At 36.2% G+C, this 25,769-nt stretch overlaps 2 protein-coding genes across 4 annotated transcripts; both read left to right on the forward strand.

Annotated features, from left to right (window-relative positions):
• Window positions 1–5,953: 5,953 nt before the first annotated feature.
• LOC134822056 (uncharacterized) lies at window positions 5,954–9,532 on the forward strand. Of its 2 annotated transcripts, none has more exons than XM_063832903.1 (6): window positions 5,954–6,037; window positions 6,351–6,518; window positions 7,257–7,487; window positions 7,829–7,990; window positions 8,158–8,310; window positions 8,882–9,532. In XM_063832903.1, exons 1-6 carry the CDS (start codon window positions 5,980–5,982, stop codon window positions 9,388–9,390), a joined length of 1,281 nt encoding a protein of 426 aa, XP_063688973.1. In that variant the 5' UTR covers window positions 5,954–5,979; the 3' UTR covers window positions 9,391–9,532. The 2 variants fall into 2 exon arrangements, with proteins under 2 accessions (XP_063688973.1, XP_063688974.1); XM_063832904.1 differs by having other exon boundaries at window positions 7,838–7,990.
• A 2,646-nt stretch (window positions 9,533–12,178) lies between these two features.
• Window positions 12,179–25,609, forward strand: LOC134822457 (high affinity cGMP-specific 3',5'-cyclic phosphodiesterase 9A-like). Of its 2 annotated transcripts, none has more exons than XM_063833553.1 (17): window positions 12,179–12,234; window positions 16,147–16,227; window positions 16,698–16,846; window positions 17,075–17,167; window positions 17,558–17,628; window positions 17,802–17,880; window positions 18,046–18,118; window positions 19,538–19,699; window positions 19,980–20,051; window positions 21,742–21,857; window positions 22,109–22,208; window positions 23,538–23,708; window positions 23,903–24,007; window positions 24,207–24,335; window positions 24,529–24,642; window positions 24,769–24,866; window positions 25,189–25,609. In XM_063833553.1, the coding sequence occupies exons 2-17, from the start codon at window positions 16,153–16,155 to the stop codon at window positions 25,214–25,216; spliced, it is 1,635 nt and encodes a 544-aa protein (XP_063689623.1). In that variant the 5' UTR covers window positions 12,179–12,234; window positions 16,147–16,152; the 3' UTR covers window positions 25,217–25,609. The 2 variants fall into 2 exon arrangements, with proteins under 2 accessions (XP_063689623.1, XP_063689624.1); XM_063833554.1 differs by lacking the exon at window positions 12,179–12,234 and adding an exon at window positions 14,987–15,635.
• Window positions 25,610–25,769: the final 160 nt, after the last annotated feature.

Below are 25,769 nucleotides of genomic sequence, written 5' to 3' on the forward strand. Positions count from 1 at the left end.
AGGATATTTGTTATGTCTATGTTGTGAGTTTGTTTTTGGATGAAAGTCTTAAACCGAGATGGTTGGGAAGTTTGTTTGAGATATGAGTTTAAACAAAGTTTAACTTATTCACACAGGTAGTGCATAATCTTTATACATTTTGGTGATTTTTTTTATCGAAATCTTTCAAATCGATCAATTACATACAAATTTACACTATGAATGAACAACATTAAATATTCTCAAAAGTATAAGACTCCGATAAAATCAGATTTTCTAGGACGAAATGTATGTAATCAAAGGACCTGAGGGTCACCAAAACACAGATGTTGAGAGCAAAAAGCACCTCCTGCACAATTCAATCAATAACTCATGGTAGAGGATAGTTGTAGTAGTAACGACAAATAATAGGCGGTTATAAAATCGTTCAATGTAGTGAGGTTCAAATATTTCAGATTACACCAACTGATACATTTCTTTGGAATACAGGGATTTCTGGTTTCCTATCTTCATTCTTTCCCAACATTCGGCTAACCCTTATAATATTCTGCAGCTACTCACTTCTTAATATAGTATGTTTCTTAGCTCTCCCCCGATCACTCTATAAGAGCTCGAGTCAGCTCAACAGTATATATTTAGTTTAGTCAATGCACCAGAATTCGCGACATAAAACTTGAAGATAATCGCAGTAGGAATGTGTTTTGGGCTCAAGGAGGATGTGAGAGAGGAATAATAAAATGAGCTTGATTGGGAACCGGAGTGGAGGGCGGAGGACACAACTAGGGCTTCATCAGACTATAGTTAACTGCCACGCTTAGGAGTTGTGCGAGAGAATAAATCTTTCCTGACAAAGCTAATTTGATGAATTAGTACTGCCGCTGGCAATAGTCTGGTACATCAGATAGCGAGGTTGTCTCAGTGATATATCAAACAGTTAAACTAGCAACCTGTCCTATAGTTTTAGTATTTTCCGGATCAGTCATCTGATTAGGTTGATGAACGTCACGAACAGGAGGTTCAAGGAATCTTCGCAAATTTAATTGTCAGATGAGCTAGAGTCTGTAAAAGGAGATGGTGTCGTATTATCTTGTAATGACAAACTGGTATAACTTCAGTCATAAGTTAATAAAACAATAATAAATGGATTGGTTTTTACCACATTTATTTTTAGGCTCTAAGTCTAACGACCACTAATAAAGTTATAATACATAGGTATTATGATATTGTGTAGAGAATGATTGCTATAACCTTATTATTGTTTATATAATATATAGTTGTAGGTATATATCGTATTGTGATTTGTGTCTATTATAAGTGTGTCATCCCGAGATGGTTCCACGCCCAATTCACTATACAAAATTTAAGCGACCCAAGAAGTTGGTGACAGCAAATCCGCTACTTATTGGTTAAACTCGTTCCTAGTTAGTTCCTTATATCTAGTATTGACTTTAAATTTGACACGACTTCAACAGTCAACACCTCAAAGTTGTATCCCAGTTACAGTACCAGTGAGGCTTCACCTACCTCTATTTCTAACAACGACCAATCACAGCTTCATACATGCAAGTCACGTGCCACCCCACCCATCACTCACAGCTCCGTCTGGCCTACGTGGAAAGTTTTAAGACAAGTTATTTTTGTTACCGACGAGAGTTAGTTTTAAGACAAGTTATTTTTGTAACCGCACAATTACCGCCTTATTCTGACAAAATTATTCTGAGTCACAAATCAAGCCCTCGTTTTAGCTCGAAATCTAAAATAATGTTGTCTATTGATCGAGCCGTCAAGATCCCTGCAGCCCCGACATTTATGTAATGTGTGATTAAAAAGTGTTTTAAATTTGTTCAGTCTTCTCCAGACCAATGTCGCTTTGACATTCAGCTATTCTAGTTTTCATGTCGATTGCTGGTATTACTATTGGCGGAAAAACAAATTACTGTCAAAATCTATGCACCAATTAAATTATTAGAATATCGTTGTCGTAAGATCAAAAATCTGAAGAACACTTAAATTATCATAATATTTACAAATGAGATAACCAAATTACATCATTCTTTCAACGAAGTAAATTTTTGGAGCGGGAAAATGGGTGAGATTAGTCTGCAAGTGGGTCGAAACTTTATTCAAATTTTAAACTAATTACAACACTACAAATCTATTACATTTATTGAGCAATGTAAGGAGTTATTGCAACGTCTCGTCCATGACAACGTCGCGTGTGACGAAGCGTCGACAACATTTTATTTATAACACTCATCTTGCCCCAAATAATCGAATTTATTCAAATCAACACAAAATTATCCTTATCAAATAAACTTCGTGTCTCGCTCAATCGGCATCATTCGTGTTCTCGTATTACATTAAATACAGGGAGACCGATTCATAAGAATAAGATGTTTCTAACCCGCCCTGTAGTAGTTACTAGTATTACTATTAGTATTAGTAATTAGTATCGTCATTACTTTTATCAGTGCGTATTTAGGCTGATTTCCTTTTAACAATCTAAACAACCTTTCGTATAATTTGTATGTTTCAAGAACCCCCCCCCCCCCTGGCCCCTTCACGATTTCCTCACCTTGTCAACGATTCTGCATGATATTTTAACAGCGTCCCAGCAACATCACCAATTAGTGTAGTTTCCTACTGTAATATATAGCTGTAAGCTACATTTTGTCGAGGGACTTAATATGCATGTTAATAGTCTATATACTAGCTTACTAGGTATATGTAATATTTTATAGCATAGTCTGTGAGCTCTAACTTGGAAATTGAATATGTTTGAATCAAGTTCAGCTATTAAAAAACATAGAAAACATTTGGTTACGAAGCCACACTATTATCATGATTAAAAAGTTGGTAACACGATCGCCACCCAAGCAGAAGGACCGGGTTCAAATCCGGTCGGATGCAAATCGGTCAGTTACCAAGCTGTGATTTGGTACAGCTTCGGCTGGTGATACACACTCTCTGGCTCGTATGACTAACCCCCCTACAGCTAGTATAGTGCCTCGGCACAGAGTGGCTTAGGGTTACTGAAAAGGAGATAAGAACCTCAGGCCATCCTTGTATCTTGTATTGTGTTGTATAGCGAACAGTAACAAAGTGAGACAACGATCCTAGCCTACTAATAGTAGTAGTGTCTCACGTTGTCTCACGTTGTACTATAAGTTTAATGGCAGATAACAAGGGTAATATACTATATAATGTTCCATGTCTAATATTATCCTTTAACATCACACCCAAAAACCATAGAAATAAGTTGTGAGTCTGTAAATGATTGCCACAGCAACGCCCCACGCCAGTATTGAGCTTACCATATTTCTGTCGATTACTAATCCTCGTTAATTTCTGTACATCAATAATAATCACTTTTATTGTGACACTTTCCCTGGTTTGTGCTTTTGCCTCCAGTAATGACGGACTGGAGGTCCGAGCTCTGTCATTTGGTCGAACAACAGCAGATTATGTACAATTCCAACCTGGTGATATGTATCCGTTCTTTACTTCCTTTAGGCTTTATCATATGCTCATGGATGAAGAGACTTCATGATGCGAGTACACCGATAGTGTTGCATTACTATCCAGGAAATGTCATCGTCGGAGACAACAGATATTATAATTATGTTAACATGCACCTAGATCTAAAAAGAAAGTTCCCAGAAGCTAAACTTATAGGTATGCAATGGTATATTATTCGTGATGGGTAAAAATTATAATTTATACTCGGAAAAAACCACAAAAATGTTTGGAACGATGATGATTGGCATTGATAATATTCAGGATTGAAACTTTATTAAAATTCCCTCACCACTAGCCGAGATAATAGGTTTATAATTAGGTAATGGGTCCATTTCGGGTTCATACAGGGTTAGAAATGCTGCAAATGCAATGGGAAACAATTACAAAAATGCTTGAACGGCTGCAGATGATTGATATTGATAAGATTAGGGTAGGACTTGAACCTGCAAGAAGCTGGGAGTTTCATACAAATCAACTTAACATTCTATACAGGTCAATTGCGGCCTAACAATACCTGCCCCTATTAGTAGTGATCATTCGTTTTGTCGTCAATATTCTTTTGTAAACGCGTCTAAGATTGGTGCTGGTAGTGATTCTCTTGATTTTTTCCTAGAAATCTTCCCAACATCGTTACGGGTTCATACTTGCAATATACTTTACACCCCAGTTCCATGGCCGGATATTATGCCAAATTATTAGACGGAGATCGTCTACTGATAGTTCTCCGGATATTTCTCCGGATTGCAGTTTCACGACCGGAGACCATCTACGGTAATTTTTTTGATTCTGTATGATTCTGTATGAATTAATCTCCGAGAAATTCCCGGAGAGCTTCATCTCCGTCTAATACAGTAGACGGAGCCGGAGAATCATCTCCGGAGATGATCTACGGGAAATGGACCTCCGTCTAATAATTTGGAATAATATCTGGCCATGGAACTGGGGGGTTAGACGCACTCAATAAGTTAATTATGAACATGATGACTGATGAGACACAACTATAAATATTATCAAAATGTTGATGACTGATGTTATTGATACTGTGCTAACTTGCTAAATACTTAAATAGTTATACAATGTGACCAGCTCTTTATACTTGATATCTCAATTATTTTACCTCGATCAATACCTCAGTCAATAACTTGAATAGAGAGTAAGAAAAATTGGTTTAAAAAAAGTAATACAGCGAAGAACAGCATGTGATAATACTAGTGTGCTACTTATTCCGAAGTAGAACAACAAGCAGCAAGGAAAGTTGGAAAACTATAGATTTGTTCATTTTTGAAATGGCTGATTTGTAATTTTTAATCGGTTCGATCCATGTCTATTGTCTACTGTAAATTGTGATTAGTGTCGACTGTCGTCGCAATAAGTGTTTTACATTTTCATTTACGATGCACGATGACTCACTCAGTTTCAAAATGCGTATTCTGATTTTTAAGATATCCCGCTTTCATCCTGTTTTCTGCTAAGAATCATTTATAAACAAAAACCTAATTTGTGACGATTCAATTAGTACACGGATCATGGTTGAGGGAACTTATGAGTGTTACAAAACTGCCCCAAGAAATCCATTTAATGGCCTTTAAAATTTAATAAAGTGATAAGGTCTTGGTAATGACATTTTAGGATATTACTCGTAAGATCATTGCCCGAAATATGGCGTCGAAAATCCAAACATTCTGCAGCCGTACAGGGTGGCTGACTATTGATGGAATATTCTGATATTGTGATTTTCTATTAACCGTTAGAAGAGGTCATCAGGTTGATCTTCAAGTTGGAGTATGGAATATTCTTTGATCGACTGTTCCAGATATACATACATTTCATTTTAAAAGTTGCATTGATTCTAGTCGTGTAAATTACCTGCTGTATTATTATTTTAAGAATCTAAAATTTATAGTTTGTTGATTTCAATGATGAAATAAGAATCAGTAGAGTTTAGGATTGCAGGTTGCTCGTAGAACTTCACCACGTGTTACTTCTCTTCTAATTTTTGTTTAGAATTTATATTAAAAGATTATATAATTAATAACCAAAATAATACTAGGACGTGACATAAGTCATAACTCTGTCTTCATATGATGAGCTGCTCTACCCTTTATTTAAAATTATGTAGGTGATAGGTATGGCTTATAAGTCATATTAGCGCACGGCAGTTATCATTACACTAGATACTAGAATTACTATTGTTCATGAGAAATAGTATATTTATCAAGGATTAAATCTTAAAGGATTACATCATAAATTTCGATCAAATTATCGAAATAAACCGATAACGATTTGACCCAATTATCTGCAGGCAATATTGATGAAATGATTAATTACTGGATCTTCTTCTGCCAATAATTAACTATTCTTAGCTATTTCGCGTTGAATGGCGTGACTAACTTTCTAACTTTATATAGGGCCGCTTCATTTCTTATTTTGACTGACTGATATCTTCACCAGAGAGCCGGAACAGACCGGCCGCATGTCGTAATGGCTCACATTTTGCAGACAGTATTATTTCTCTCCTTTCTGTTCATCGCAACCTCAGGTTAGTCCTTTTCTCATTTGTAATTTTAACGCAACTCGCAAACAATTTGTGTATTTCATTTGTTGTGAGTTGGTTATGAAAATTGTTGAAAGAATGTTAAAATGTGGAGAGTGAGTGAAGGAGTGGTAATTTAGTTGCCCGGTAATATAACCTACTATTATAATAAGTATAACAGTTAACTAACCAATCAATCAATTAACGAATAAAAAATCAACCATTTGTTACTTAGCTTTAACCTTATTTGTAGAATCTTAAACGGTTATTCAGTAACCTTACTAATACTATAACTTACTCTATAATAAAATCTCTACAGATGACTACACCCTACACGCCCGGCTTAAAACAGTGACACTAACCCACGAAACTGGCCCTGGGCGCTGGGACGGAAGTAGAGAAACAGACTTTTACTTCACCCTGGTGGGCACTAAAGCTGAATCAGAAGAACAGCTCTGTCATGCTAACCGAGACCGGGGCTCTGCTGGTACTGTCATGATATTTATTACTGATATTTATTACTGATATTTATTACTGATATTTATTACTGATATTTATTACTGATATTTATTATTGATATTTATTATTGATATTTATTACTGATATTTATTATTGATATTTATTACTGATATTTATTACTGATATTTATTATTGATATTTATTATTGATATTTATTACTGATATTTATTACTGATATTTATTACTGATATTTATTACTGATATTTATTACTGATATTTATTACTGATATTTATTACTGATATTTATCACAGATATTTATTACTGATATTTATTACTGATATTTATTACTGATATTTATTATTGATATTTATTACTGATATTTATTACTGATATTTATTACTAATATTTATTGCTGATATTTATTACTGATATTTATTACTGATATTTATTACTGATATTTATTACTGATATTTATTACTGATATTTATTACTGATATTTATTACTGATATTTATCACAGATATTTATTACTGATATTTATTACTGATATTTATTACTGATATTTATTGCTGATATTTATTACTGATATTTATTACTGATATTTATTACTGATATTTATTACTGATATTTATCGCTAATATTTGTTACTGATATTTATTACTGATATTTATTACTGATATTACTTCACACATCTACGTTAGTGTTCTTCTTGGTCATTTCATGTTTAATTCATCTACTTCACATCTACTTCACGCTCTCACTACAGGCACCTGCACGTTTGAGTTCGACGCTAAACTGGGGAAGTTGCTGAGAGTAAAGATAAGAAATGCGGGAGATAACCTCTGGGCGGTGGTTAGCATTGATGTTGATATTAACGGGAGGAAAAGGGGAACTTGGGATGGGTTCAGGAAAGTGATGAAGTTTAAGACAGTTTCCATACTTGTGGAGTCGATTGAGAACGAAGAGTTTGGTGAGCTTGTGTTTGGACCAGCGCAAGGTGAGTAAACTCATTTGAGAGATTCTATTCAGTATCGAACTTTGTGAAACTGTACTTCATGGTAACCACTTCTTGGTTTATTATATTAACAGGCTAACAAAAGGCCAACAAAAATAGTATCATATCGATTTAATAATAGGATCTATTACGTGTATTTCTATTCTAGTTAAGGACCATCACCAATATTTATATAGAAATATACTTTATATCTAAACTTAAAGTATGGCAAAACTTGATGTCCATCACAAACTTTCTAAGCCACTTGAAAAAACAACTTTGCAAGGAATGGGTCACTATAAGCGGCAACTATAAAAGTATAAAACACTAACTCCGTACCCAAGATTCCCCAGTTTCGTGTGTGGCGGGAAATTACGCGTTGAACGGGGAGTGCGTGGAGTGCGGAGAAAACACCTACAGTTGGGAGGGGTCTTACGCTTGTACTGAGTGTCCGGAGGGAATGTTCTCCGCTGCTGGCTCTACTGATGAGAGTGATTGTGAATATGGTAGGGGTTTGATATATTCTTGTTTGTCGAATATCTTTAGTTGTGAACATCGTAGAAGGCTGTGAATTCATTGACGGTGTTTATTTTATGATTTATCATTAAGTATATGTCAAACAATTAACTATTTGTTGTGGCTTCTTGACACAGTTAAATATCCCACTTCCCAGAACTATGCTCAGCCGGCTATTACTGGACCTTGGCTGGATGCCAGCGATGTTGGAAGAACACTTACAGTGAGGATGGAGCCTTCCTTTGTACTGATTGTCCTGATGGATCGTTTTCAAAGCCTGGCTCTACTTCTCTAGCTAACTGTAGATATGGTAAGAGTTAAAGAGTCGATTATTGGTATTTTAGTTCGAATTTGTATTTCACGGACAGGTCTGTATTAAGCTTGTTACGTGGATTTTAATTTTTCAGCCTTAAAACAACCTATAATATATATTTAAATATTTTGGAAACTTGGGAGCTCGTTATTATTTTTTCTGAATGGATAAATCATCAAGTGATCAAATTCAATAGCTTAGATAAACTTATTTCATAGTAATTTTTTTAATGAACATTTAATTGGTGTTTCCGTAATTTATTATTTTTACTGATGTTCTAGACTTCTTAGATTTGTACGGCAAACAGTATTGCATGTGTATTCTACGTTTTAAATTCTTTATCATGCAATTCTTGTAACTATTCTTTCAGTTTAAAATCGTTTAAAAAAATCTTAAATTTAGAAAAAAACAGAAACAATTGTTTTGTATTCAACCACATCCTTTTAAAATGTTCAAAACATATGACTGCTAAATCAACTCTTAATTTCAGAATAAATAACAGCTAAACCAACTCTTAATTTCAGAAGAAATAACAACATATGACTGCTAAACCAACTTTTAATTTCAGAAGTTATAACTACATGTGACTGCTGGACCCCGGAATGCGGCTACTGTGCCAACCCAAACTGTACCATCAAACAAGACCTTCAAAACTCTGATCACGGCATCGAGATTTTAGTCCACTCCATCGTTAAATGGAGGAGATACAGCTCAATTGTGTTGTACGACGAACATGGACGAGGGATTGGGAAGTTCCAGTGGAACATTGGCAGATTGTTTCTGACTGGCTGTGTTCAGTGTCGTACCCCTCCAGCCTTGAGGAAGGCAATCGTTAGAAAGGGGGAGACATCATGGGGGCTGTTCATGAAGGATGGTGTAATTGAGGTTAGCATTAATGGAGTGACTCTTTACAAGCAGGAACTTGTTGGTGAGTGTAAGGAAGTTTACGGGAAGGTGAAGAGGTTTGCTTTCTATGATATGGGGTGTTCTAACAAGTTTTCTTATGTTCCTGGTGAGATGGAGTTGGGGGACAAACTGACCAGCACATGTTCCGGGAGGTGTAACCAACAAGGGTGATACTTCCACTTTTTATGTAGGACTTCTTTATAATGAACTTTACCATTAAAATGTTACCATTAAAAATGTGTTTTTTTATGATTTATTCTTTGGGAATAATCGTTAATTTTAAAACTGTATCATATTTCAGTTTCAGGATTTGCATTGGATTTTTGTAAATTTTTGTTTGAAGTAATTTGTAAATAAAAAAATTATAGTGACCATTTCCGAAATAATGAAGAAACTTAACATAAAATTAATCTATACGGTAGTGTCTACATTTCATTCGCGAACAATCCTCAATTACGTAACGTATATGCGTGCAAATAAATGGATTTCCCCAGCCACGTCAACTCATGACATAAAAACCTTTCATAAGACCAATAGGGCTCCCTGCTCCCTGCTGTATTAATCAGCAATATTTCTTTATGAACCGGCCACAATGTCATACGTGGTATATTACTTTTCTTGGCCTTCATGCTGGATATGACGTCACAATAATGAATACTCACGTCATCCACACGTGTTGGCTGACGAACGTGCCGCACGTGATGTCACTTGGTTGTCATATTGGTACCTACACGTGATGTCACATGATACCTGCACAATAGGCACATGCTGTAGTCCTCTTCCTGCGGTCCCTTAAACCTATATTAAGATATTACCTTCTCACGTCAGCCCGAGACAAATCTTAAACTTTTAAGGGGGGGTTCACCCTGATTTTTTTGTGAAACTTATTTTCGAGACCAACAAACTAGGACCGCGGCGACCGAACTTTCGATAGAGTACCGGACCCCAACCGCCAAACGGTGCCCACGGGGCAGCCACGCCGATATTTGGTCCAAATTAGGCCCAATTTAGCCAAATACCCTGAACATGCATAAAACCCAGATTTTATGTGCTCTACTTGTAGCTTGTGGTCCTCTGAAGTCTGAACTCCTATATGAATTTTCATCAAGATTGGACAAAAAGTGGTTGAGTTATAAGCCAAAATCCATCGATTTTGGCCCATAAATTGGTCAAATATCCATATTTTTGAATGGAACTTTATATGGAAGGTAAGCCTATACTACACATTCTCTATGATTATCAGCTCAATATCTACCTAAATGTGGATTCTGTGTTCAAATAATCGCAAAAAATGAACAAAATCGCCCATATTTCAGTTCGCGATATTTGCAAAACTGACTTCGCTCGAAATTTGATTCTACGTTGATTCTTAAAATTTCATGTAAATATATTGAAACCCTATCGAGTTCTATTGTTTTGGTCACCGGTCCTAGTTTTTTGATCAAATCTTATCTCGAAAACAAGTTTCACAAAAAAATAAATTGCACCCACTTTAATTAATAACATATCTTAATTGAGCAAGATGCAATAACAAAACCCAGTATAAGTTATAAAACTTAGTGATCTTGTGACTAAGTAGGCGTTAACTAACGCAGTGCAACCCTAAAAGCCTTCAGCACGTGTACCAAATCAATAAAGTGATTCGGTGACAGCCGAGGTTGCCCGGCACCACCATGACTCCATGATGTTGCGATATCAATAATAGATTTCTCCCTCCGTCGTCTTTTGGAAAAATGACGTCATCAAATCCGAGCTGATCGGTGATTGGTAGAAAAGTGCTGACGTCACGTTATCGGCTGACTCCCATTGGTCTGCTTCATGACGTACATTACGTCAGTTAGATTTGTCAGTTCCTAGGACAGGTATTATAACTTTAAGTGTTATATAACTTTATGGTTTTATTGCTTTCATTATACTCAAATGCTGGCTCAAGTAGTGCTCCCTCCCCCTCTCTCTCTCTCTGAAGGACTCACCGTGTGTCAGGGGAGACCGTGTGTCACCAGGCTTTCCACTTCAATATCGGACATGTTATTAGTGCACTGTGTTCTGGTGTGGGGTAGAGATTATTGGCAGCTGCTTTTAGTCAATTGTAACGTGATTACTGTTCAGGGCTCACTTTCTACGTTCTGTACCCTGTTTTACAATTAGTAGATGCTTTGTAAGGTTAATTGGTGAAGATTGAAAATGGAATTTGAACTTGTGTTGATTAGTAAAATGGTTTACAAAAAACAGCATCTGAATTTCAGTATTGGGCATCTTGTGCACTGTGCAGGTATATTATTAGTGTTGGTGAATGTTGAGGGATTGGAGACGGATCGGAGAGGGATTGGAGAGGGATTGGAGAGGGATTGGAAAGGGATTGGAGAGGGATTGGAGAGGGATTGGAGAGGGATTGGAGAGGGATTGGAGAGGGATTGGAGAGGGATTGGAGAGGGATTGGAGAGGGATTGGAGAAGGATTGGAGAGGGATTGGAGAGGGATTGGATAGTGATCGGAGAGGAATTGGAGAGTGATTGGAGAGTGATTGGAGAGGGATTGGAGAGGGATCGGAGAGGGATTGGAGAGTGATTGGAGAGTGATAGGAGAGGGATTGGAGAGTGATTGGAGAGGGATTGGCAGTCGCGTGGTATTGTTTACTGTCGTGTGTAGTGTTCCGTGATACTGATGAAGTGGTTGAGGGTTTGGCTTTTACATTGGCTAATTTTTCCCGATTAATATAAATGTTTCACATGCTTATTGCTTATGAAACACTGTTTATTGACTTTAATTAAATGATGAATTATACGTGTTTTGAGTTTATAATCTTCGGCTGTTCAATTACATTGAATTATATCGCGGTTGATACTTATAGAGCATTATTTCTACACTCTCTGCATTAGCAACATCTATTTCTTCATTGTTTATATAATTTATTTGTTAATTTGTTGATATAACACTGATAACGTCCATTATTAGATCACAAACAAACTGGCTTCCTCACCTAACCCGGCCCGCCGGCTGCTCATCCACATTCAGGTAATTATTATTAATATTCAGGTAATTATTACTAATATTTAGATAATAATTATTGATATAATTATCAGTAATGTTTCTAAATCTTTTATCAGAATTTATCATAATTTAATTTTAAATTAAAGATTAAAATGAAAATATGATTTTTTAATAAATTGTTTCATGCTTTACAATTCCATAAACTCAAATGAAGCGAACATTTATCAAATTTGAAATAAATTAAAATAAAGTATCAATAAGTTGTATCTAAAACTGCTGATAAAATTTGACTCTGCAGTATTTTAAACTTCTTATTTACTAACAAAACACCACTTCAATTATGACGTTTATGTTTAATTGGCTTACCAATTTCAATCGTTCATCTGCGATTAATCGAAAAGGTTACACTTAATAAACCGAAATTTCTGTTTTGCTTACAGTTACACACAGTACTAAACAGTAAAGAATCAAATTATTCATCATTCATTACATTTAGCTATCTAGTGTGTTTAATTTGTGTTATCGCCTTACATTTGAATGTAGAGATATCATATATTATTCTGAAAGGGCCCCGATATTTGAAACCAACTTGGATGGACAGTCCTGATACCATAGTCCCGAATCACCCCACATAGGATCAGCGCTGACGAATGCTGATTGAACAGTTATGATCAGGTGCCCATTTAAGGAAGTTATGATGATTGAACACTGAAGTTATGATCAAGTGACATGCCCATTTAAGCAAGTTAGGCCGAATTTTTCATTAAGTCATTAGGGTAAAAGTTTTGGCAGACATATGATTGGGCTATGGATTAGATTTAGGGGCGTTCGTTGGTTAGGCACAGCTGTGAGCGTATATATATAGTGATTGATCATCATTACTATAATCTTATAATGTCATGTAGGTGGCATCAAAGTAAGCTGGGTTGTTAAATGTCCTCGAAAAAAACGAAGGTTTAGAATTAATTTCTTCATGATTGATTGGTCTGGACCTTTGCAGCTTGTTGAGTTTCTAAAGATCAAGCAAGAAGTAAGAATTAATACCCTTTCTTTTGGTCGGTATATACCTCCAATGTGGAATCATTTGAGAGTAAATCACCTGTTAAATATTTTAAATGTAATATCGCTCCAACACTTTTTGAGAGTAATATGGAAGCAAAAGTAGAAGTATGGCAGGGCAAATTTAGAGCTATACTAGGCGACAAGTTCTCAGCTGTTAGACTTACTAGTACTGTCACTGTCAGAAACTTTTGATCTTTATGATATTTTTGTTGATCTTCAATGAAAAATATGATTGGATTTTGAGATAGCCTGTACCGCTTGGTAGAAAGAAGACGGATGTCATTAATATTTGCCCTACAGTTATACAGGGTGGGCCAAAAGTCAGTACCCATACGTTGGCCTTTATAGCTCAGTCACTGAGTGCCCAATTTAAATACTTCTTTCTGGTATGACTTAGTACCACCACTGGTTCGAGGAATTTGTCAACTCGAAAAATATTCGCGTTCATTTTTTTCAAATGGAGGTTCATTTTCACATTTATTTGATAGTTTGGATAGTCGGATCAAGCTAAATGTTATTGAATTGTGTTCGGCCATTCGAATTACGTTTGTCCTGAAAGAATTAGAACTGCAGCTTCTCAGATGACCAAGATATGAAGCATAACGAGTTTGTTCATTACGTGTGATCAGGTGATTGGTTTACCTAATCACGTGATAAGGTGCCCCCGTTAACTACCCCGTTAAACATTATGGGAATTGTTAAGGGTGCCCAATTAAGGTGTCGTGTCACGGTGTCACATAATCACCTAGTCAATTTTGTTAACGAGATACAGAAAATGCTTGATAACTTCGTCATTTCTAATCCGTTTTGCATCATATTTTCAGATCATATGCAACATTTGATAATCTACCGTCTCTGAAAAATTAGGCGTTCAGCATGTTCAGAGAAAACAATATAGGTGTTTTAATATTGAATGGGCGTGGTCTAAAATATTCGAATTTTCAAATTTTGACGACGGAATCCTCGAACCAGTAAGTACAGTATGCCATCTGCAAAGCAACAGCTCTCAAATATAAAACACGGCGGAGCTATTAAGGCCAACGTATGGGTACTGACTTTTGGCCCACCCTGTATAATACTCCAACCCTAACACCTAAATGTGCACCGCCTAACAGTATACCCTAACTGAAGCCCCTGACGTAACCATGGTGACCAAAGATCACATATGCGCGACACCGGGATCACTTTTATACCGTTTCTAATGTGTCGTTAGAGCTATATATGTGACTGGTGTCTGGTATGTGTGACTGATATGTGTGATTGTAGTCTAGGAAAGCTACCATATACAAAAAAACCTCGTTCGCTAACCCTTGTCCTTGACTCTTTTGTGCCTTCGGCACTTTGAGTCATGGATCGGGAAAAAATCTAACAATGAAGAAAAGGTTATGAGTTATTAGACTTCAAACACAAGAAAAAAAATTTCCCTAGCAGTGATTGCCTGCGTATACATGAATTGGATGATGATAGTTATAATCTAAATAACTGACTATAATTTCATAACATTTGCAATTTTTATACGTGTATAAGTATAACAGTGCAACAGGGACCACAGTAATCAGTCCTTACTTCAAGCGTCCTAAATTTAACATTATAAGTCCACATTATGTATTCATGCTAGTATAATACCCAGTAGCAAGGTGCAAAGGTCAAAGGTGACGGTTTAATTCTTCCAACTCCCCAAACCTTCTTAAACGGAAATCTCAAATATCACGCCACTTCTCCCCCGAAAGTTTATAACTCTCAACAGCAGCCCCCTCACCACCAGAGTCCTCCTATTAATAATCTCGACCCCAGCAATATCTCACCCTTGACACATGTCAATATTATGCACTGACGTTATACCTACAGTGTACCGGCGCTTTCTTGGCAGGGGAGGTAATCCGTTTTAGATGGGGCAGTCACGTCGCCTTTTTCTTTAGCTTCGTGTGAGGTGCGTCTGAAGTACAAAGAGGGCCGTCCTGCGGAGTACCGTTCTGTTATATCAGTATTATTAGTTATGATATGTTTTATTTGTTGCACGTTTTGTTTTGGTGCTATTATAATGTGTAATAGACAATGTATATGAGAGCTAAAATGCCGATGGTTGCTGGATTGTTTATGCTTTTGTAGTAACGCGCCGCTGTGCAGTTGGAAATAGTGAACTCTGATAATAATAGACCGCCCACGTTCATGATCATGCCAAATATTGAATATCTAAGTTTAGACTTAAGCTTGCTATCAATAATAGTTGACGACATATTGTACCACGAAAAGAAACAATTTGTAGTCGTGAGAGCACTTGCAAGTTCTTGACAGTGATAATCAGTTTAACGGGCGGATTCGTTTAAATTATCATTATTATCCTACCTCCATGTGAGGGCCAGGTAACTTTATTAATTCATCTTGTTGCTTTATGATTTAAGTTCTGTCGCACGATTTTGGTTTATAATTTGTTCCTTGCAACTCTCCTTTTTACAGTGAAACGTCGATTTACCGAGGCCCTATTTGACACTTAAACCTTCATATACCGCGGACATTTCACCCACTCCTTCCCCCCTCCCCCCAAATTCCGAGGTAAATCGGGGTTGTACTGTACTAAACACTTATTGAGATAAACGCCGAAATTTTAAGATCAAAACTCTCGCTCAGTCATGTTATCAGTACATTAAAATTATTTATTTTTGTTGCTCATAAGACAAAAATAAAATGATACTTATATTTTACATCGAAATGAATGTGAAATGAAAAAACTTAAAGAATAATAATCCTAACTCGTATAAGCTAGCTAAATTAATCTACATGATACGAATATAATAAGTTCAAAGCTTAAGATTCGAAATAGAATCATTTAAAACATTTAATTATAGTTATTGCAACAACCTTCGCCAATTTCAGGGTAAAATGGGACGATCTCATTCTACTGGAATAGAGAAACGAAAAAAGCTCTACATTTCTTACAACGAAAATATCGAAACTGTGAGAAATTAATTTATATCAGTTTTTCATCATAATTGAATGGTTGATTAATTAATTAAGCGAATCATATATCTGCCTATTTCAAACGACGAGCATATAATTTAAATTGTTTTGTTTAAATGAAGTCAATGCTCTGAAAATGATATTAAGAGATACACAATGACCCTGATTTACGGTAAACTCGAATTTATTTTCCCAATTCACATTTTCTTCCAAAATGTTTTAAAAATAATTAGCGCCGTTGAAACCATATCATCAATATACAATATCATATATTTATGAGTCATCAATTGAAAGAGGCTCAGAATTATCCAGTTACTCTCTCCTATCTCAATATTCCCGCCTCCCGGGTTGTCCTGGTCCCAGCCTAAAAAATTGGTCCCGGTTGATCCTTACCATCTAATTAATTATCATAAAATCAGCAAAAAAGTCCTCTTCGTCATGTACCTCAATACTCCCCCTATTTTCAGATAGCATTTTCTCCGTCCTGTACGTCACACGATGTGAAGGAGTTACTTATAGCTGTGTGCTGTGCTCCCCACAACAGTTCCCTGAAACTGGTCGACCACCAGGGACATCTCGTACCCATCTCACCTACCCTCGACTGTAACTCCCCCGAGTAGGTGTCACGTGTAGGTGTCACGTGTAGGTGTCACGTGTCACGAGTAGGTGTCACGTGTCATCACTACTCACAAGAGAGTTTCACTTTTAGGAAATTATTCCCATGCGGGTCAGAAGGCGACAATGAGAAGGGATAACAATGATTTATTATAGTTACAAGGTTTTTGGGCAATAAAAGCGATTTTCCCAACTATAAGCGACAAAAATGTAACCTTATCCTCTGCAGTAAGCCGTATCAGCTTCTTGTTACGACAGCAAGGAGAGACTCAATAATGGAGATAAAAAGACTTATGGCAAATATGGGGGAAATATTTGAAAGGTACGTTCTTCTTTCTTGGTTATGTTGTACAAGTTAAGTATTATAAAAAACTTTGACAATGCAGGACAGCAAGATACTATGTCATTATAGTTGTTGAGTGCCAACTGCCAATGGATCTACCAAAATAGGTTTCTCAGTAGACCATACAGAATACAGATGTTTGTTACTGTAGATAGGTTCCGACAACAAGAGTGCTGCGGCAAGTATAATATCCGTTAGGTTACTTCTGTATTCGTATTTGCTACTAAGTTATCTTATTAGAGCACTGTGTCGGAAGAGAAACGAGCAGAATACTGAATCATTATATAAATAACATGGAAATTTTTGTTAAATTGTTAATGATATTTTATTCATGGTTATGATAAATCATCTCATACTTTTAAGTTTTAGGGTTGTGGAGTGCAGTGGAAACCATGACGATCTGATGAAGAAAATAGAATACCTTGAGTCACAACTTCAAGGTGAGTACTGAGTATTTTCCTCAAAAATGGCTCCCGAAAGTAAATAACAAGATAACATAATAGGAAAATGACGCACGTGAACTTAAAATTACAATAATGGGAGAGGGCTTATACATTTTCAGAATGTTACAATTTTACCTAGCTCGATAACATTTTGATATTAGTTATTGCAGTGGAAGGTTTCCAAGCTATCGAGTTGGAGAAGTGCAAGAATGATCTGATGAAGTTAAAGTGCAAAATTTCAGACGAACTGTGAGTTGCGAAATTATTTTTGTTATAAAAGATGAATTTGACCGTACACAACAACATAATATTATGCAGTTTACACATGTTGACTAATTATGACCATCGACTTGGGATTGTTGCTAGTAATACTCTGTGTATCATTTCGTTAGATTTCTGTTTACCATAGTCCAGTACGATCCCCAGGACGGGATTGCACGTGACTACCCCAGTTAGCGCTAAACGAGACGTCCCGCTGTATCCCAAGGTAAAATAATGAGGTATTTTAGTTTACCAAGGTAACATAATGACGGCATTTTAGTTTACCAAGGTAACGTACTGATGGCATTTTAGTTTACCAAGGTAACGAACTGATGGCATTTTAGTTTACCAAGGTAACGAACTGATGGCATTTTAGTCTACCAAGGTAACAACTTGATGGCATTTTAGTTTACCAAGGTAACAACTTGATGGCATTTTAGTTTACCAAGGTAACGAACTGATGGCATTTTAGTTTACCAAGGTAACGAACTGATGGCATTTTAGTCTACCAAGGTAACAAACTTATGGCATTTTAGTTTACCAAGGTAACATAATGACGGCATTTTAGTTTACCAAGTTAACATAATGATGGCATTTAAGTTTACCAAGGTAACAAACTGATGGCATTTTAGTTTACCAAGGTAACGAACTGATGGCATTTTAGTTTACCAAGGTAACGAACTGATGGCATTTTAGTCTACCAAGGTAACAACTTGATGGCATTTTAGTTTACCAAGGTAACGAACTGATGGCATTTTAGTTTACCAAGGTAACGTACTGATGGCATTTTAGTTTACCAAGGTAACGAACTGATGGCATTTTAGTTTACCAAGGTAACGAACTGATGGCATTTTAGTCTACCAAGGTAACAACTTGATGGCATTTTAGTTTACCAAGGTAACAACTTGATGGCATTTTAGTTTACCAAGGTAACGAACTGATGGCATTTTAGTTTACCAAGGTAACGAACTGATGGCATTTTAGTCTACCAAGGTAACAAACTTATGGCATTTTAGTTTACCAAGGTAACATAATGACGGCATTTTAGTTTACCAAGTTAACATAATGATGGCATTTAAGTTTACCAAGGTAACAAACTGATGGCATTTTAGTTTACCAAGGTAACGAACTGATGGCATTTTAGTTTACCAAGGTAACGAACTGATGGCATTTTAGTCTACCAAGGTAACAACTTGATGGCATTTTAGTTTACCAAGGTAACGAACTGATGGCATTTTAGTTTACCAAGGTAAGTGTAACGAACTGATGGCATTTTAGTCTACCAAGGTAACAAACTTATGGCATTTTAGTTTACCAAGGTAACATAATGACGGCATTTTAGTTTACCAAGGTAACATAATGATGGCATTTAAGTTTACCAAGGTAACAAACTGATGGCATTTTAGTTTACCAAGGTAACGAACTGATGGCATTTTAGTCTACCAAGGTAACAAACTGATGACATTTTAGTTTACCAAGGTAACAAACTGATGGCATTTTAGTTTACCAAGGTAACAAACTGATGGCATTTTAGTCATCACATAAATATAAAAAACTCTGCATATCCTTCAAGCTTGAATTCAACGTTTCGAGAGGTTTAATCGATTGCACAGTTTATGAAACTGTCTTAACAAACTCTACCCAGTACGTCCTGTCGGGAGAAACTATAGCCTACCTAAAACAGCCTACATTCGACATGTGGAACTGGGAACCTAACGAGATGCTGGCCCTGCTGGAGCACATGTTCACCGACCTCAACCTTACTACTGAGTTTAAGATCAACAACATGGTTCTCAAGAAGTGGCTTGTAGGTCGCTTTTTACTGGTTTCATTTAATTTTAGGTTTGGATGAGGTTTAGAAATAGTCTATTCTTTTATTATTGTCTGTGAAGGATGATTCTCGGATTATGAATTATGTTTGTATCCTGCTTCGATTGTAATTCCAACTACTGATACTTTTATATTCTATTCTACATTTTAAGTTGACTATATTACGGTTAGAGTTAAGGTTATAATGCTGTTATAAAATATGTACTATAGTGCTATCGTAAAAAAGTGCGGGAACCTTAGACCACGTTATTCTTCAGAAAGCAGTGCAGAACAAATACCGCAACAATCCCTTCCACAACTTCCGGCACTGTTTCTGTGTAGCTCAAATGGTAAGCGGCCGTTGTTAATACTTAATAAACATCAGTACAGTATATATTTGGCATTAATAACTATCAATATATAGTAATAAGTATCTATATCTTATATTACTTTACTCGGGAATATTATGACTGGGATAAAGTGGTGGGATTTGGAAAATTCCGCCATATTTTTCCCGGTCAAAAATTTTACCAGTCATAATAAAACCTGCCGAGTCAGATTATGGGGTTTTAAAGGGGTGGTGATCATCATATTTTACCTGAAGTCTCATATGTGCTAGAGAAGACTTTTGAAGCAGTGGATGGAGGGCTGTAACTTTATTGGCTGTTGCTACCATAATTTCGTTATAAAAATCACAATTTGGTTATAGAAATCAGATTTCAGGATGGACCGTGATTCTCATTTCTCTTGCCCATGAATCAGTGAATCGTATAGACGTGTCTTTTTTTCTATTTCTGAGTAATATCAATAACTGTAAATTGAAGTATCTTCTTTAACAAAATATAACAAAAACAGAAATTTCGATTGAAAATTTGTTGACCTCTAAAAAAATTAAAAGGTCGGCCACCGGTAAATTCATGACCGGGATAATTTGGCGGGTTTTGGGAAAGTCTGCCATATTTTTCCCGGTCATTAATTTTCTCAGTCATAAATTAACCCGCTATAATATTCCCGAGTAAGGTATATAATAATAAGCAGCATCAATATAATATAGTGATAAGTATAAATGTATAGTGATAAGTGATGAGTATAAATATTAATACATTTAAACCCATATTTACCGCGAACCCCGATTCACCATCACAGTTGTTACAAAAACAGTGTACCATACCTTACTCGGGATTATTACGACGGGTTTATTAACGACCGGTTGAAATATGGTTCGGGAAAAATATGGCGAAATTGCTCAAAACCCACAACATGTTCCCGGTCGCCATTTTACCGGTGTCCAACCTTTCAATTTTAGATTCAAAAATTTTGTCTCAGATGTAAATTTCCTTATTAGAGATAAGCAAGTTTAGAAATTTTCGCATTGCTAAAACTTGTGAAACAAGTCGAATTATCAATAATTGTTGAAAGTAGACAGAAATAATGACTCGTGGTTAATCAAACTAGATGGAAAATAATTTTTAACATTTGAAGCGTAACAACCAGATCGATATTAAGATAAAGGGAGAGCTGTTTAGTCTTCCAATAAGTTGTAATCATCTTCGTTATCTTCATCTGGATCATCCCTTTCATCAGTTTTAATTAATTCAAGTTTTAATTTAACTGTTACTTTTACTTTGAGTCCTATCTCATTATGTAGAGATAGTCAATACCTAAGAAATTAAAAATTGGCCTATTTAAATCAAATTTGACAATAAGGATATATGACAAGAATTGGGCAAAAAGGTGAATTTTTTGCAATTTTAGCCAAATGAAGTCGAAAAACCTACAACAAGTGTCCCAATAGTCTTCTTTAGTGAATATAAGACAACGATTAAAATATGAGCACCCATACCCCTTGGGAACCCTAAAAGCTGAGTAGGCGGGTTTATTAACGACCGGTGAAAATGTGGTTCGGGAAAAATATGGCGAAATTACCCTAAACCCACCACTTTATCCCGGTCATAATAATCCCGAGTAAGGTATTCAGGCAAATTTATTTTTACGACTTTTGATAAAATTATCATAAGCAGATAATTTTACTACTTACAGATGTATGGAATGGTGCACTCATGTAACCTGCAAAAGAAGCTTAGTAGAAAAGATCTAGGAATTCTTCTTATTGCTTGCATCTGCCACGACTTGGATCATCCAGGCTTTAATAACACGTAATAATTAACAAATTACTTATTATTTAATCTAATTAATCATCGATTAATTAATTATCTCATCATATATCAATTAATTGATGAGTTTATTACTTATTCTATCAACAAACTTCAATCTGGATCAAAAACGCAAAACAATAGCTAGTCAACTCACCAAAATTATTAATATTTTTTGATGCAAATTTATAACCTAACATTGTTTTAAAAATAATAATACATCCTAACTTTATAGTTTATATTTTACGCCCCAGGTATCAGATAAACGCCAGAACGGAACTAGCAGTGAGATACAACGACATATCGCCTTTAGAGAATCATCACTGTGCTGTGTGCTTCGAGATACTTTCTGATGTAAGCTTACCAATCTTAGAGTTTTAAACTAATTACACAACTACAAATCTATTACATTTATTGAGACATTGAGGAATGATGTAATTGAGTTGATATATTTTAATATTGTTTGAGTTAGTGCTGTCAGGGTCAATGGAATGGATACAGGTTAGTTTGATGTCTACTCGGGTACTGGGCAAGGTGATATACAGGGACCACCAGTCTTCAACGTTTGTGTGAATTTTTCGGCATACCTTATGGAACTGAACAAGGTCATTAGTAAGGGGGCTTCATTACATATGGCAGCCCCCGGGGTAGAAGAGAAACATCTCTTGGACACTGATTACGCTGATGACATGGCCATGTCTGATAATTCAAAAGAGGGGCTGCAGGAAACCACTGACCTTCTATGCAAATACAGTGCCTATGCGGGACTGAAGATGAATGCTGGCAAAACACAGAGCATGGTTGTCAGTAAAAGTGCATCGCAGAGGCCGTATTCTAAAGACGACACTATGGACATCAATGTGGAAGGTCTCCCAATACAGCAGGCCAGCAATTTCACTTACTTGGGTGCTATCATCAGTGCGAATGGAACAATTGACAAAGAATTATCAGCTCGAATTCAAAAGGCCTCTGGGGAATTCTATCAGCTTAGCAGTATATGATACAGTCGCAACATCAAGACACCAACTGAAATCAGGATTTACAAAGCTTCTGTCCTCAATATACTGCTTTATGGAAGTCATGAGGTATGGAATACCACACAGACGTAGATGAAAAGATTTGATCTGATGGTTTGGCCATGTGGTGAGGATGCTAGAAGAAAGAATACCTAACTATCTTCTGCACTGGATCCCAAAGCATGGTAATAGGTCAAGAGGTAGACCTCGGAAAAAATGGTTGTCGTGTGTCCGGGAGGATGCAGCAATCTTCACAGGTTTCGATAACATATATAGAATATAGAAAGATAAAAATGGAAAGATAGAAGATACAGAACAACAAACAGGGTACAAACTGCAAAAATAACACGAGTGTATATGCCTGGAGTTGCGTACCGACTATGCTGCGGGGAAATATGTACCGAATGGACCGTGGCCGCACCGCAAAAGAAAAGGAGATCGGCCCCTCGATCTTAGCTTGCTAGGTTCGCCATTGTTGTTGTTGTTGTTGTTGTAATATACCGGAGAAAGGAGTTACTATGTGGTGCAGGCCACTCCAACGACTAGGAGGAGACCTTTTCAAGTACAAGTAAGTAAGTATTGTAGAAATTTGTAATCTACATCCCTTCCACTCACAATAATGCGTAGCAAAAAAATAAAATCTCCTTTTCTGATGTTAATTTCGCAGCCAGAGACAAACATATTCGCAAACGTGGACAAGACCGAATTCAAGGAGATACGACAGGGCATCATTGATCTGATCTTAGCTACAGATATGGCTAGACATGGAGAGATAGTGACACATTTCAGGACTATTTCCAAGTGTTTTATATGGGAAAATCCTACACACATCAAGCAGGTGGAACTGAAACTGAAACGCGCGTTGCATTTTACAGACACTTTCTTGCTTGCCTCCGAGTTTTGTTTTTGTTCTTAGCTGTTAGTGTTGTGGCTTCAGTATATCTTGTTGATATTCATGAATCAAATATGAACATTTCTTGAGTGTAATCTACAAAACATTTTTCAATTCAAATTAATTAAAAAATATTTCAGCTGCAGTCTATCATGATTAAGTGCTGTGATATATCCAATGAAGTGAGACCATTTAGCGTTGCGGAGCCCTGGCTTGAGTGCTTACTGGAGGAGTACTTCACTCAGGTTTGTAGCTTCCTGTTTCTCTTTCATTCTCTTTCATTCTCTTTCTTTTGCCTCCATACTTATGTACACAAACCGACGGCTTTTTCCTGTAGCGATCTTCTTTTACAATTAGTATTACCTTGGCTCAGGCTGGGCCATAACATAAAATTAATCACTTGCTACATCTTCGTGTTTCTAAATTAACATTCTTTCTCGATAGAGTGACCGTGAAAAGTGCGAGGGTTTGCCAGTCGCTTCGTTCATGGACCGGAGTAAAGTCACTAAACCAACAGCTCAGATAGGATTTATAAAATATGTTCTTATTCCTCTCTACGAAACGTTATGTGAGGTAAGGTTCATAATCGGTCGGGTAATTGGTAGATAATTGATTTATAATTGGTCAAGTTTCATGGTGCACAAAATGGTATGTAATAAGAAATGAGCCTTATTTATTTACCCTTATCTGTTTACTTATTTTGCCGTTCATACTCTTTATCGTGCTCCAATCATATATCACCGACATGAGCAATTCATTATCCTAGCTGTTCCCGGAGATCGAAGGAACAATGTTACAACCCCTCAAAGATGCCTATGTGTATTACGAATCAAAGAAGCTGGAAGATGACCTGGCTAAAGATGACCACAACAGAACCAAGGTATATAGAAAAGTAGTAGTTTGCCGAGGCAAGCTTTAGAAAATTAATATGTCGATCCTTATCAACGTCAAGAACTTAAGGAATGTTGATTAAAAATGATAATCCTTTAACCGATCCTTTTTTTAGACATGTCAGGCGCTTCTAAATGAGAAACTAGAACTAGAGAGGAAGCTGGCTGGAGCGGAGAAGACCATTTCAAACTTGGCTGTAGTAGTCACTAACAGGTACACAAGCTTATGTACACCATTGATTTTGATAAACTAAAAGCGATATAAATAATTAGGTATATAAATTATAATATTTGGCGTCGATGACGCCAAATATTATATACTTAATACCGCGCGCGTCATCCGAAATTCGAAGATTGGGAGGCCGATATCTATTTGAAATACCGTAAATAAAATTTGGAATAAGTAAATGATTGTAAAAAATTTTGATCACGAGACGTGTTATTCAATCACCCAAAATTAATGACAGATGACGGTATTAATATTATTATATAAATAAAATCAAATTTCTCACTAGTTTTAAATGTCTCCTTTTCAGTGACAACACCACCACAAAGATTCAGTAGTCAACTAAGACGGCACGTGCCTTATCACACGTGTCATATCACGTGTCATATCAAGGAACGTGAATCAAAGACTGTACAATCTGATACAGCTATTATTAAATGGGAGATCTTGTGTTTGAACTTTTTGCTGTTTTCTGATCCCGTTCGAGAAACAATCATGTTGCTTCTATTCGACTCTGATCTGATAACATCAGAAATCGTGATCACGAGAAGAATGTTTTAGACAATTCTTATGATAACGTTGCAATATTTTAAGCACACTGAGTGAAATAGAACTTATCAGCGGCATGATATTTCCTTCCCAAATGTACGGACTATACTTCAAATTTGAACGTTTTTTAAGAAATGAAATGCTTACTAATATTACAAGTTTTTGTTAATAATTTTTCGAGCAGAAACTTTTTGTTCTTTGCGTAAAATAAATTAGACCTCTTTTATCCACAATAAATATTGGGTTATCATTTGAAACTCAACGATAGATTCAAGCATGTTGATGTCACATATTTTTTTTCATGAGCAATACACTGTGATTCAGTGATTGAGAAGTAAACTG

This window comes from Bolinopsis microptera, chromosome 10 (assembly GCF_026151205.1).
Source record: "Bolinopsis microptera isolate Bmic1 chromosome 10, MBARI_Bmic_1.0, whole genome shotgun sequence".
NCBI lineage: Eukaryota > Metazoa > Ctenophora > Tentaculata > Lobata > Bolinopsidae > Bolinopsis > Bolinopsis microptera.

Coding starts and splice junctions, on each gene's coding strand:
- LOC134822457 (XM_063833553.1), top strand. CDS start 16,153: ATGGGACGATCTCATTCTACTGGAATAGAGAAACGAAAAAAGCTCTAC. Junction 17,168..17,557: donor ATGGGGGAAATATTTGAAAG/GTACGTTCTTCT, acceptor TTTAAGTTTTAG/GGTTGTGGAGTGCAGTGGAA. Junction 24,336..24,528: donor TCTACGAAACGTTATGTGAG/GTAAGGTTCATA, acceptor TCATTATCCTAG/CTGTTCCCGGAGATCGAAGG.
- LOC134822056 (XM_063832903.1), top strand. CDS start 5,980: ATGGCTCACATTTTGCAGACAGTATTATTTCTCTCCTTTCTGTTCATC. Junction 7,488..7,828: donor TGTGTTTGGACCAGCGCAAG/GTGAGTAAACTC, acceptor TCCGTACCCAAG/ATTCCCCAGTTTCGTGTGTG. Junction 8,311..8,881: donor TCTAGCTAACTGTAGATATG/GTAAGAGTTAAA, acceptor TTTTAATTTCAG/AAGTTATAACTACATGTGAC.